Below are 14,920 nucleotides of genomic sequence, written 5' to 3' on the forward strand. Positions count from 1 at the left end.
GATTGTGTAAGGTTACCTTTTTAAGATTTTTCATATGTTCTGAAAGATGCAATATCAAAATACAATATGAGCACCAGATCTGAGCAGAAATGAGCGACGAGCATCAATATTAACTGCCATCATAAATTTGTTTACACTAGTTTGACTAGAAATTAGCAACATGCAGATCTGAGTCACGAATTATTATGGAAGCTCTCAAAAATTGATTATCACCAAATATTCATGCTGGAAACTAACAAATCAGATTATTAAGGATTGGAAACATCAAACCATTAAGTGCAAATAAACCCAGTCACCCTCAAGGGTTGTACAGCCAACTCATAATACAATGATCAGATCTGAAATCAATTAGAAATTCATGACATGACTAATAAAACAAAGCTGGAAAACTGGTACGACCAGCATACAAGGTGGTACGGTGACCTACACGAGGTAGTATGGCCTGAATATGGGCTGGAACAGCTTGTAAACAATAAAAACCCTTGCATATAATCTGATCTGAATTTCCTACGGCAAATAGCTCTCTAATGATGCCGAAAAAAACCTCACAAGAAGTAAAGCCTTTACAAGATGACAATGATTAGTCAAAAATGCCATTGCTAAGTTATAAAAGCTGTACAGCTGGAGAATGAACTGAAACAGCAGCAAACCAACCTCAAGCACCAATAATTAAAACCAAATCTGCCTCCAAAATGATATTAATTTATTAAATGAGCCCAAATATGTTGATTTGTTAATAATTCAATATATCAGCTATATATAAACCTCCAAAGGATGAAACCTTCAACAAATCAATATAGCAACACTATAGCAATTCATATCCAACACTTTTTTATGCACAATAACTCCAAAATCATGAAAACCAATGTAGAAACCTTCAAATATGATGAGACAACAAAAAAATGATATTTTTTTGCAAATCCAAATCGATTCAAATCTGAAACCCACTTCAAATCAGCTCACATGCATTTCCTGAATGTAATTCACCATGTCGGCCTAATGCTGCTGTTTCTGGATTTGATTGTGTAAGATTTTTGAACATTAACGTTTTGGATCACACTTCATGATCCATCATCAGGATGTTAGAGAGCTTGAGAAGATGAAAAATAGGTTAGTTGCAGACCCAAACTAAAAAGAGAAATGGAAGGGGGAGAGAAAAATAGAAGCTACAAGATTGAAAATATAAATAAGTCTATAAATTATCTAAGAAAAAATAATAAATTTACAATATAAAAATAAAAGAAAAGAAAAAATAAAATAAAATATATGAAAAAGGAAAAATATAAAAAAATAACTACAAATGAATTATAAGATTATAATATAAATGAACTAATAATATACAACAAGATTTAAAGGGATGCGAAAAGATAAACCTATACAATATCAAAATGAATATGAAAATCTAAATCTACAATTGAAAAACAAACCTATAAAAAATCTAACTATCTAACAAAAATCAAAACAAATATAGAAATATCAAATACCTATAACTGATAAAAAAAATATATAGACAAAAGTTCAATAAAGATCAAACCAAATGAAAACAAATAACTAATGAAACTTGTAAGCAACAAAAATAACCAAATTAAATGGTAAATAGATAAAAAGGATAATATACTGAAATACCCATTCATGGGTTCCCTAGGGTTAATCCTTTGTGCAAAGATCTAGGTATTAAGGAGGCGATTTGGTCAAAACCTGAGCGGGGCTGGGTTAGGATTAATTTCGATGGGGCTTCGAGGGATAATCCGAGCATCTCAAGAGCGGGATGTGTGGCCTATGATGATGAAGGGAAGGTTCTCTTCAAAGGTGCAAAAAGATTACAAGATGGTACTAACAATGACACAAAGGTGCAAGCGGCTTTATTAGCTACTAATTTGGCAGTGAATATGAAGGCTTTGAAAGTCCACTTGGAGGGGGATTCCCAAGTAGTGGTTAATGCTCTTATGAAAGGTGACACCCCAAGTTGGAAATTGAATAAGTTCATCACCCTAATTTGTGCAAAATTAAAATCTTTTCAAGATTTTTGTATTTCCCATGTTAGGAAAAGTGGAAATGTCGTTGCTGACGAATTGTCTAACGTGGCTTGTGAGCTGTCCAAGGGAGAGGTGAGGTGGGGGGACGGTAATGATTGCAACATCCAATGGAGTTAAGACGGCCTGCTAAGTACAGTACTATTGCATACTTGATATGTGCAATATGCGGTTTTCACCTATTTTAATGTGTTGAGGCTAGATCGAGCATTACGGGCAATTAATGTCGAAAGTTTCTGCAATGGCGGCGGTTGTTGTGCGAGCCTCATTAATAGCTAAAAATGGAATTTACGCTCATTCAATGTGGCAATTGAGCAAATTTGGTGGTGGGGATTACGAATTTTTTGCAGAGTTCGATGGTTTTGTGTGGCTTTCAATATGGAAGCATCTTCTAAGTTGATGCCTCCATTTTGGGGTCCTGTTCCTATTAAAATGCTTGAAAACATGTTTTTGGCGAGAGATCCCCTGTTTTTGAAAGTTGTTCAACTGGTTCTCAGCGAGGAGGTGGTTGTCATTGGCCACAGATACCGTTCGAGGGTGGACATTTACTCTCTAATTATGGCATGGGGACTAGACTTGGGCTATTCGTGCAAAGAGGTCAGAAAGGTGATGACGATGATAGTCTCGAGAGACTACCTTCTAAACATGGAGTCTCTACTGGATTGGGCAGTCCTGGGTTGGGGTTTTAACATTTCTGAAGGTATACTAGAGGAAAATGCAGAGCTTCGGGGTAGACACATGAAAATTCCCTTCCTACGATGTCGTGAGGAGGTTAAAGCCAGGTTTCGTGATGACGCGAGGAGAGGGTGGGAAGGATTGAAAATTTATGTTCAAATCATGGAGTTGGAGGAAGTTATCAGGCAGGCGAGGGAGGAAGCAAGGATGGTGGATGAGATGCAGAGGAAGCGGCCGATTACCAAACGTCTTTCAGCGGAATTAGCAAGGCAAAATGAGCCGGATATTGGTGCGGTTGGCGGAATAAACAGGGTGGGGGACGCTTCGAGTGCACTGACTGTAGCAGAGGCGAAGAAAGAAAGATGAAGGCATGGCGGACAAGGGTACCTCTTGGTACCAATTTCTTTTTTGTTATTTTTGAAATCGTAGCTTTCAGTTAATTTCGTTTTGAACAGTTTATGCCAATTTAAGTTTGGCTTGATGTATATGGACAATCTCTCTAGTAGCTGTGGGGTAGGGTTTATGTGAGATTCTGGTTTGAGAACAACAAGTTTTTAGTAGGGTGGTTTTGTGGACTGTGGGTGGTTTTTTGGGTGGTTGATGGTTTTTTCATGTTGATGTACTGTTTTAGCTATATTTAATAGAATTATAAATATTACCGATCAAAAAAATAATATACTGAAATATAGAACAAATCAACACCTATTATATATTTATCTAAATATAGATATATTTATCAAAATGTAGATAAATATATAGAAAAAATGAATAATAAGAAAACCTAAAATTTAAGGTATAAGTAGATAAATTTATTGCATGGAGATATTATACGGATAAGTTTTTGGCAAGTGGTATTTCATGCATTGATAAGATGGTGCCAGATGTTGAGATAAGAGACAAAGTTCTTGATGAATTGGAGGTGAGATTTACTAAATCTAATTTACTATCTTATTTATGAATTCGGCAATGTCGACTCTCTACAAACATCCATTTTACATAAATAATAATAAACTTTCTTTACTTCATCTAACTATTCAAGGTCTATAAGGGTGCAGAGGGGAGGCTCTTTTCTTTAGTTCACACAATCAAAAGAGATAAAAAACAACCAGGTAAAAGAATAATCTTCTAATTTTTCACTCAATACTACAAGTAGAATTAAAAACTTGATTCTGAAATTTTTCACTTCATTCTTTTTTGTTTTAATTATTTTTGTAGATTTATAATGGGAGACTTATCGTGCTGACACACCAAATCTCCAGAGGCCATCTGTATTTTGTCCCAGCCTTGGGGTGCTTCTAGGTGTGAATGCAATTGGAACCTATTCGAAAGCATTCACACAAAGAAAGGAAATAGGCTGACCCAGGAGCTCTTCAATGATTCTGTCTTCATTCGCTGCAACCTTCGCCTTCAAACTAGAAAGGTGGAGGGCATTTCACATGATTCCATCACCTTGGATGAGATTCATCTTTATAGTGAATGGATTGTTGATGAACGAATTGATATCCTCTTTACTGATGAAGATCGTGCAAAAGTGGAGAGAGGAGCAGCAAAATTCAGGTTGGTGATGAAGAACAATGATCTACTTGATCTTATTTTATGCTATACATGCTATGGGCTTTGGCCATTATTTTATAAAATTAGTTAACATGCCTTTTCAAGAAGCTTTAGCTTTTCTAGAATAAAATTCAAATGTGCTTAGTTGATTAATATAGGATATTATTTTCTCTTCAGAAAACATTAAAAATTTCTGAACATATTCCTTTAGCTACTACAAAATTATTCTTAGAAAAAATTGCCATCTAGCGACCACCCTTTTTTTGGCTGTTCTGTCCCTCCTTCAGCATTATTGATTCTAAAAAATGTAAACAATATAAACATTTCAAGAAGGATTAAAAACAAATTCTTTCTTACCACAAAACATAAAGACAGAAATAATAAAACATCCTGCCCAGGTAACACACTGATCACACAACAGTTTATATGATTTTGTAATTATCGTCACAAAACTGCAATGTCCCAAGGCTGATAACTTGACATAAATATTAATTCTCCTTACAGTGCCAAAGTATGTAAGTATAGCTCATAAGTTATGTCATCAATGTTATGTGCTTTAAGCCTTTAACCTGAAAAGCAGTGTACTCTACATAATAGTTTTGAAATTGTTTTGCAATATCTTAATGGGTAGAGAAATCAAAGAAAATTGTTATGGCTTGATTTTGACAGAAAACTACACCTCCTGGGGCCAGAGAAACAGCGGCATTCTTCAAAACATTAAGACCAGTGAAGCGTGCTAAAGTTCCTGGAAGGGCCAATGATGAAGTTGAAAAGATTATCGGCATAACTCCTGCACTATTCACCTGTTGCAAAAAAAGAAATATTTAAATATAAATTCTCCATAAGTCTCTTTAAAGATTCTTCTATAAATTTTTAAGGCCTGGGTCTTTGGTGTAACCAGAAAAAATTGAAATGTCACATCTCTACCATTAGAGTCTAAAAATCACAACTAGAAACTAAAAGAACTTATTATTTTCAACTTCCATCTCTCTTTGCTGCACAGAATAGGACAGTTTGAGTTCTCTCTATAACACACATGTAAATATTATTATTTTTCTCTGTCATTAGCATAGAGACAAATGGAAGAAGGGGCTATAGTAACAAATGTTGTTATTCAAAAGGAATCAATAATCTGTTCATTAAGTGATACTAGGAAAACTTTGTTGTACCCATACAAAAAATAATAGTATAGTTATTTTTTGAGTCAAACATAAATCATTTTCTGTTGAGCAAATCATTGTGGAATCCTTGTCTCCCACGTTCTTGAATGTCGTACTTTAGAACTTTAATCAGTGGCAGTGTGTAGCCAAAAAAAGATGCTTTTCAGCACATCAAACAAGGTGAAGATCGGAGTTTGGATGCAAGAGATATATCAAAAATTCTCTAACGGATGGAAAATATTTGCATTTTCTGTCGAGCAAGTCATTGTGGAATCCTTGTCTCCCATGTTCTTGAACGTCATACTTTTGAGCTTTAATCAGTGGCATTGTGTAGCCCAATAAAAGATGCTTTTCAGCACATCAAACAAGGTGGAGATTGCAGTTTGGATGCAAGATACAAATCAAAAGTGGCAAACGCATGGAAACTATCAGCCCGGTGTTGAGGCACATGCTCTTCCATTAGGCCACCAAAAAATGAATTTTCAAAGGCACAAAGTGGCAAACGCCCTAAACAAGAGCACCTATCCAAAGAGGTGTCAAAAAAAATTTGAACACACAAAATGGCGAGAACACTTAAAAAGAGCATGCTTGTCCATTGAATTGTCAAAAGTTTCAAAGTCAAAAATGACAAACACAGCAAAAGTGTATGCTAGAACAATAAGGTGTCAAAAAGTTCAAATTTATGAAATGGGTGGATGGAGCCAAAGCACAAGCCCCTTCATAGATTTGTCAAAAAGAATTTAAAAACATAACAATGACAATTAGCCAAAAGTTAGAAATTGATGTAATGGGTGATGGAACCAAAGCATGGGCCCCTTCATAGACTTGTCAAAAAAAAGTTAAAAAACATGACAATGACAATTAGCTGAAAGGCAAGCCTCTCCATACCAAGTAGAACAACACCAAAAAAGTTGTGTCATCAATTTGGGCAAAATGGCCTACCGATTCAAGTCCAATCTGAGCCAAACGCAAGCCCAAATTCAATCCACACTAGGGGTCATCCAAGGTCTCACCCCAACAATATGTGTCTACCAAGACAAACTCAAGCAAACCCACAACGATTCCATTGTTTTTCACGCCTACCTGGCAAATTTTAACTTTTTTTTATTTTTCTTCTAATGTGACCTTTGACTTTGACCACATGCCCAAAAACATTCATCAACCCTAAAACGTGAATTCCAAGACATTTTGAAGACAAAAACGAAGTCATTTCCCTTATTGTGAATGCAAAATAAAAATATTATTCAGCCTTGTTGAACTTTCATAATTGCTTGCCATTCCACAAATAGAGTTGAAGACTAATCAATGAATGTTCCAAGTGGTGAGGGCTATCTTTGACTTTGCAATGGATGGTATGTAAGGTATTAAAGCTCATACATTTGGGTGAAAAGCCATATGTGCCACATCCCTCAACTAGGCATCAAAGCTTGCCTAAGAAAAAATGGCATACCCATTCAAAAAGCACAAATCCTAGCACATAATAATGAGCACGAAAAAGTAGATCAAGCAACAAGCTGCAAATCAAATCATCCTTTTGTTCAAGAAATGATCTCGAGGAATGAATCCCCCCTCCATCACCTTCTAATCTTTAACCTATAGCGAGCCACCAATTTTGGCCACACCTAAAGAACAAGTGTGCAGGCTTTGAGAAAGTGCATAGCACCTTATTGGAAAAAGAGGTCAAGTTCGTAGAGTCATAAGGGCTTTGTAAGCCAAAACAGGGGTATCCATCATTTTCGATGGATAGAAGGATACAAGAGATTTTCCATTGATCAATGTTATTGCAGTGTCCCATAAAGGGGCAATGTTTTTTAAAGCAATGGATTGTGAAGGGGAGGTGAAAGATGATGCATTTATTGCTAACATTCTCACTATAACCATTGATGCAGTGGAGCCTCAAAATGTTGTTCAAGCTATAATAGACAATGCCAAAAATTGTAGAGCAACCAGTTTATCAGTTGAGAAGCACTATCCACACATTTTGCACACCTTGTGTTGTCCACTCCCTCAACCTTAGGCTACAAAAAATTGGCAATGAAATCAATTAGATCAAACAAGTGTAATTTGAGGCCAAATAGACCAAATGTTCACCAATCACCATATGTCACAAGGAATATTCAAAACATTCTCGAAATTAGAGTTGTTGAAAGTAAGTGGAGCAATAAGACTTATTTTAATATATGTTTCACTTTAGTAAAAAAATTATTTTATTTTAATTTTTTATTTTGATTTTCAAATAGATTGTTGAGACCCATTTTGCCTCCAACACAATTGTCTTGAGATAACTTGTGAAGGTTCAAGAGGCACTTTCTAACATAGCAATTAGCCCAAATTGGTCAATGTGGAGGCAATCTCGCACTACAAGAGCAACAAATATTAAGCAGACAAACCTATATGACATTTGGTAGGAGGTGGGATCATGTTGAGTATCTCCTCAATTCCGCCAAGGCCATATTGAGTATGAATCCATTATACTAACATGGATAGGCATTGTTTGGAAGAGATATATGATAACATCAGCTCAACGATTTAGAAGATGAAAACCATTATAATTGAAAAGAGCAAGATTCTAAGGAATTTCTTCAAACATCTACAGAAAACAATTGAAGAGAGATGAAACAAAAGGACCACCCTGCTACATCATCTTGTCTTTACTTTGAGTCCCAAATATTACAGTGTTGAGCTCCTATGTGTGTCCACAAGGATTCCTCCACATAGAGATGTTGAAGCTAGCCAAAGGCACAAGTTGTTCATAGACTCTTCATTCATCCTAACACGTGTGATGTAGTTAGGATTGAGTTCATGGATTTTGTATCCTCCAAATTTAGTATTGATGCTCTTTGTGACAAGTATAAGGTCAACGCTCACAATTGGTGGTACTTCCATGGCCAATCATTCACACACCAACAACCTCTTTGATCAAAATATTGGAGCAAATTTATTTGGAACATCCTTCATAATTTTGGAGCAAACTTGAAAAGGTGAACTTGTATTAAAAAAATGTTTTTCTTATGTTCAAATTTTCATTTTCTACATTTTTTTCCATCTTAAATTAAAATAAGAATAAACCTTAGCCTTTTTTTTTTAAATACAAACTCTAATTGTTTTTAGTTTTTTCTAATTTTTTAATTTAATTTTACTAGACACTGTAAATGTTAAATTTTTTTCATTAATATCTTATTACAGCATAGTACACATTTATTGATTGTTCTAAATTTTCAATAACAATGTCAACCCCAATTACAAGAAATCCTTGTTGGAAACATGCCATCTCTAGGGCAAAAAAATGGGAAATAACATGTGTCCATTGCAAAACAAAAGTGTTTATGGGAGATATTAACCAATTGAAATATCACCTTGCACATATGCCATGACATGATGCTAAACCATGCCCAACAACACCTAAAATAATACGTAAAGGGCTAAGTCAATTAAAAACTTCTGAACAAGAGGAATTAAAAAGAGGCAAAAAGAAGAAATGGTAAGACAACGGTGGAAATACTTCTTCCATTCCTCTATTTTTTGGATCGATGACTAAAGGTAGTGTCGGTGGTAGTGTTAGTATTAGATCAAGCCTAAAGTTCATGGATCTTCACCTAATTTAGATTCATATTTTGGTCCATGCACTATTCTAGGTGCCCAACCATCACTTGAGAGCATGGTTTGCCAAAGATAAGCATGATGTCATTAAGTGTAATTAATTGAAGGCTTTTGGTTCTATTGCACCATTCTATTTCACACAACCAAGTAACTATCATTAATTTTTGTTTTACAATATATAGTTTGGTTTTCTTGTCTCTTGAATTTTTTCATTAAGTGTATGTAGATTTTAAAATTAAACCCCCAATTTAGAATTACTTATTTTGTTTCTTTTATTCATTTTAAGTCTCCTTATGAGCCAAACATGATAGATGTCATTACTATTTGTGAGGTATAGTTTAATGCCCCTAATGATACAAAGATAAAGTGCTCCATTTTGAGTCAAAAGGTGGTTTACTGATTATAATTTCCAATTTCTTATATGGGAATCACTGATTGTGTTTTCTTCTCAAGTGGCACAATGTTCTTAAAGTCAATTGATACTTCAAGAAATGCAAAAAATGTTGAATTTTTGTGAGGCTTTGGAGGGATTCTTGGCTAAGATGGGTGAGGAAAATGCAGTGCAAATAGTTACAGATAATGCAGCAAATTATGCTGCTATAGGTTTCTCATGGATGGCCACCCATCCTTGTTTTGGAATCCTTGAGCTACTCATTGCCTTGACCTTGTATTGGAAAGATCTTAGCGAAATTTCATGAATCAAAACATGCGAAGCATAGATGGAACACTCCCAGAATACTCAGCGAGTTTCAAAAACTCGCCGAGTTTTTATGACTTTAACTCGCAGCAAAAACTCGCCGAGTTTTTGCAAAAAACTCGCCAAGGGAGAGCACAAGGGGCGCTGCCCCTTGACCCCAAACCCCTGTCGAAAAATATAGGGGGAAACTGCACTGATGGAAGTAGGGAAAATTTAACCTCTGAGTCTGATTAGGCTCCATAGAACAACATAATTAGCATTGAAGAAATCTTGGTATTATACATTTTAGAGTTGAAAGTTTGAAACTATGAGTATGAATGATGAAATTTCAAATATTGCGCGTTTGTAGATCTCCACCAAGATCTAGACCTATCTCTCTACCCCTCTTTTTCTCACCCTCAGACCCCGGCGAGGGGTGCTACTTTCAACCGAATTTTAATTTGCACATGCTTGGTGGCAAAGTTGGGGTGGAAATACCCCAAATCTCAAAAAATTTGCCCTCAGAATCTTATGTCAACCTTGTAGTTCATCCAGTTGTGAGCAAAATTAGAGCTTGTTTGAAGCCATCGACACGAAGAAGAGGAGCAAGCTAGCTCAAAAACACCTCAATGACCTTGTCTTTGTGCAATATAATCTTCGATTGCGCATAAGGAAGGTAGAGGAAGTAGCAGGTGGTCCACTTGACTTGGATGATATAGATCCTTACAGTGATTGGACATCACAGGAACAACCTCCATTGTTTTCTGAGGATGACAACACTGATTTGGAGAGGCAAGCTATGGAGGAGGAGGGGGGTGGATTTGGTTTCACGCTAGATGACATTGAGGAGGAAGAGGATGAGGATGAGGAGTCATTGCCAGTGCCACAAGCAAGTGGAGACATGGCTTCATCCAAGATGGAGGATGAGCCAGCCATACCGAGCGAGGAGGCACAATCACGCCCACTGCAGACTTCTAGGACTAGACCCTCTAGTTTTACCTCTCCTCTAGTTTTACCTAGAGCTGGGAAGTGGAAGTTGTAATTGTAATTTGTAATGATGTATTTACTTTTGGTTTTACAAAAACTACTTACTATTTTGCTTCCAACCATCAGCATTCCTCATAAGGATGCGATTTTGTAGACACTTTGCATTTAAATATATCTAGAATCAGCTTGTTTCTTTTGTGTTATCATTTATTGACTCATTGGATGCATCTTCTCATTAAATTTTGCAAAAAAAATGCATTTTTTTTAATTAAAATTAAGTGTGTTTTTACATTGCCAAGTTTTTCGCCAAGTTTTTGCCGAATTTTTTTCTCAGGGGCTTGGCGAGTCGAGCCGAGTCGCGAGTAGTCCAACTATGATGCGAAGTATGCTAAAAATATTTATATATACATATGTAATCATACTTGGGTCCTCGAACTAATGAGGAAATCCACAAACAAAAAAGAGCTAGCTCATCTTGGAATAACCTGCAACCAATTTTATCATATTGCAATCCTTGCATTAGTCAAAGGCCACTTTGAAACAAATTTTTGTTAGTGAAGAGTGATCTACATCATAATATGCAAAGACCAATGCAAGGGTTGACGTGGTTGATTAAATCCATGATGAGCATAGTTTTTGACAACTAGTCAAGGAGATTGTATAGATAAATTTCCATTTTGTTTGTGTTTCTATTTCATTTTCTTATTTTTGTTCACATTGATTCCAACTCAAAGAGACTTTACTTGTTCTCCTACGAGTTCCTAATGGGAAGAAGCCCACAACAGGCTACATATATAGGATAGAGCGAGGAAGGCCATTAGATCCATTTATTCTAGAGTTGAGAATAAGTCTTATTCACAAGCGCCATTTCCTCAATGTAGCACTTCAATTCCACATAGACTTCAAGGCTAATGAGGAGGTCCTGAGTGGGCTCTACATAGTATTAGAGTGGATAGCACCTAATTCTTTGGTTGGAATGTAAATAATCACTGAGATGGAGATCTTTAGGCTTGCACAAGGAGACGTCTTTGCACGAAAGATATGCCAGTCAACTTGAGCAACATTGCAACCAAATAAAAATATATTAAAGGCATAATTTAAATTTAAAAATCTATTAACTTTTTTCATTTTTTATGTTAATGTTAAAACTCAAATTTAGACAATGAGATTGATTTTTTTTCTTCACATTTCAAATGAATGGTGGGAAAGCTTTGGTTCTAAGGTACCAAATGTGATGGATTGTAATTCGTGTCATAAGCCAACCATGTAGTGCTTCAAGATGTGAGTGCAATCGGAGTGTGTTTGAGGCTTTGAGCACATACACTCCAAAAAGCGTAGAAGGTATCAATGAAAAGGTTGAATGATCTTGTGTATGTTTATTAGCCTCCATCACAAACAAATATTGGACATTAATTTATCCCCATCACTCTAGAGGAGGTTGATCCATAGTCAAGTTATATCATCGAGGTTGAGGATCATGTCTGTGGCGATGAGAACCTTTCATCATGCGAATCGAGAGGCAAAGGTGATAGCCATGGCAAAGCGCAAGGATAGGGCACAAGAAGATCACTTGGATGTTGATGTCTCTAAGATGGGCAAATATGATGGCTACATCATTATCCAAGTAAAAATCTATTAAAGGCATAATTTAAATTCAACAACTAAAACGTTCTCATTTTTTAAGTTAATATTAAAACTCAAAGTTCGACAATGAGATTGATTTTTTTCTTCTCATTTCAAATCCATAGTGGGAAAGCTTTGGTTCCAAGGTATACAATTAAGTGGATTGTAATTCGTGTCTTAAGCCAACCATGCAGTGCTTCAAGATGCGAGTGCAATTGGAGTATGTTTGAGCACATACACTCCAAAAAGCGTAATAGGTTGTCGATGTAAAGGTTGAATGATCTTGTGTATTTCATTACAACCTTCACCTCTATCAAAAACAAATCTTGGGCATTGACTTATCTCCCATCACTCTAGAGGAGGTTGATCCTCAAATTGTATCACCGAGGTTGAGGAAATTGCCTTTAGCAATGAGGACCTCGCATGGGCTCATCAAGTGGATCGAGAGGCAAAGGCAAAAGCCATGGCAAAGCACAAGGATAGGGCACAAGAAGATCCATTGGATGTTGGTGTCACCAAGAAACAAGCAGATACCATGGCTACATTATTATTCAAGACCTACCTTTGATAGGACTTGACTTGTGATGCTTGAACGAGTGACATAGGCTCCTCTAAGCCATAGACATACTTTTAGTTTTGATATTTGTTTTGATGCCATGGATTTTTATAATCCACCAGATGTGTAGACCTTTGATAATATTTATAATTAAAATTGTACACATTTGATAGTGTTTATAATTTATATATCTAACTAAAAATTAAAATTTGCTTCTATGATTGATTTATAATTGTGTATGTGATCAAAATAGCTTCTATTTGATTAGTTTATTAAGTCTTAAAAGTTTATTTATTAATGGGTGCGTGAAACAAGTTAAAAATACTTAAAAATCTCTATACATTTCATGGTTTTTTCAATCTGCCAAGTCTGAGTGAAGTTCCAAGTCAAAAATCAATTTTCCAAACCCAATTGAGTCCAAATTTAAGAACTATGATTTAGAGAGGATGGATGTTGTAAATCAAATCAATCATAGGGTTTATTGTATTTTGGAGGGTTTCAAAGTTTTCAACATTGGTGGTAGAGTTCCCAAGCATCTATCTTTATTCCAACAGCTGCAACACCATTTGGGAGCCACCAATAAGTCCTAGCACCAAACTTACAACATTCATTTGCTCAGGTCTGCGTTCATTACAACCTGATTTCTCATTATTCAGATTGCCATACAGATCACCCTTGCTGAAATTCATCATTGGGCCACCATACAGCCACTGGGAGTTGAATTGCCTCATTTGTGAGTGGAATTACATAATTTTGTCTTAGTATTTGAGCTGATCATCAATTGTTTCAGTTCCTAGTTATTGTTGGTGGTTGTAAACAGCCCCTTGCTTGTGCTATACCTTTGTAGTTTACTATACCTTGTCAACCATTGAGGGTTTCTACTGTTGCAATACCATATATGCAGAGTTACCCGGGGACGCGTCCCCGACCTGAAAACCCCCGTCCCCGTCTCGGGGACGTTTCGGGGACTTGGGGACGGCCAGGGGACGTTTCCCCCCGTCCCCAAATTGCCCTATATTTTTAGGGGGCGTCCCCGAAACGGGGGGACGCCTGCCCTAGCCTTGGGGGATGTCCGTACGTCCCGGGGACGGCTGGGGACGGCTGGGACGTCCCCAATCCGTCCCGGGGACGGCTAGACGTCCCCCTTATCTAAGGCCATTAAAAAATATTAAAAAACTAAAAAAAGTTGTATTTTCAAATTTTTTTAAAATTTTTCTAATATAGGCCCCTTATTAATTCAAATTGTTAGTAAAAATAAAAAAATTAAAAGATAACATTAATTTAATTCATAATTTTGACAATGAAACTATATGGCAGCAGTGTAGCCTTTGGGCATTTAGATTAGAAAATCGCCCAAAAATCGCCAAACTCGGCGAGTTAATAGAAAAATAACACCCAACACCTTTATGAAAGAATAAGTTTTTTTGGCCTCGCGGGGCGCTGCCCCTCGACCCCGCCCTGTATCGCAACAGGGAGCGCACAAGGGGCGCTGCCCCTTGACCCCACCTTGGGGGCGCTGCCCCCAAACCCCCGTTGAAAAATATGGGGGGAAACTGCGTCGATAGAAGTAGGGAAAATTTAACCTCTTTGTTTTGACATTTTGTATGTTATTTCTTTAATATCTATTATGATATGCATATTGACAATGTGAATGAATTGAAATTCTGATTTATGAATGCATAATTGCATATTGTCTATTGAGTATTAACAATGCTGTATGTTCAGAATTTACATTCTAAAATGTCTTCAACTTTTCATAGTATCATACACATGCCATTTCCATGTTTTATTGTTTTCATATGAATATAATGTATGTATGCATGCTTTATCCATGTTTTCATATGAACATTTAGAATTTTGAAATTTTCCTATATATTTTAAATATTTCCTATATTTTAATAGCCGTCCCCTTTGCCGTCCCCCGCCGTCCCCAAATTTGGCAAAAAAATTTGCCGTCCCGGAAACGCGTCCCGCCGTCCCCTGCCGTCCCCATCCGGGAAACTCGGGGTAACATTGCATATATGACAAATTGTGAGGTTGCATACAAAGGTCTCAC

At 36.4% G+C, this 14,920-nt stretch overlaps 1 protein-coding gene across 1 annotated transcript in view; it reads right to left on the reverse strand.

Moving 5' to 3' along the window:
* LOC131049181 (preprotein translocase subunit SCY1, chloroplastic) overlaps window positions 1-14,920 on the reverse strand; it is a 52,575-nt gene that overhangs the window by 2,626 nt on the left and 35,029 nt on the right. The window contains exon 6 of the mRNA XM_059221739.1: window positions 4,942-5,065. Coding sequence (XP_059077722.1) covers window positions 4,942-5,065 — 124 coding nt within the window. The remainder of the gene's footprint in view (window positions 1-4,941; window positions 5,066-14,920) is intronic.

Source organism: Cryptomeria japonica, chromosome 5 (genome assembly GCF_030272615.1).
Source record: "Cryptomeria japonica chromosome 5, Sugi_1.0, whole genome shotgun sequence".
NCBI classification, from domain to species: Eukaryota; Viridiplantae; Streptophyta; class Pinopsida; order Cupressales; family Cupressaceae; genus Cryptomeria; species Cryptomeria japonica.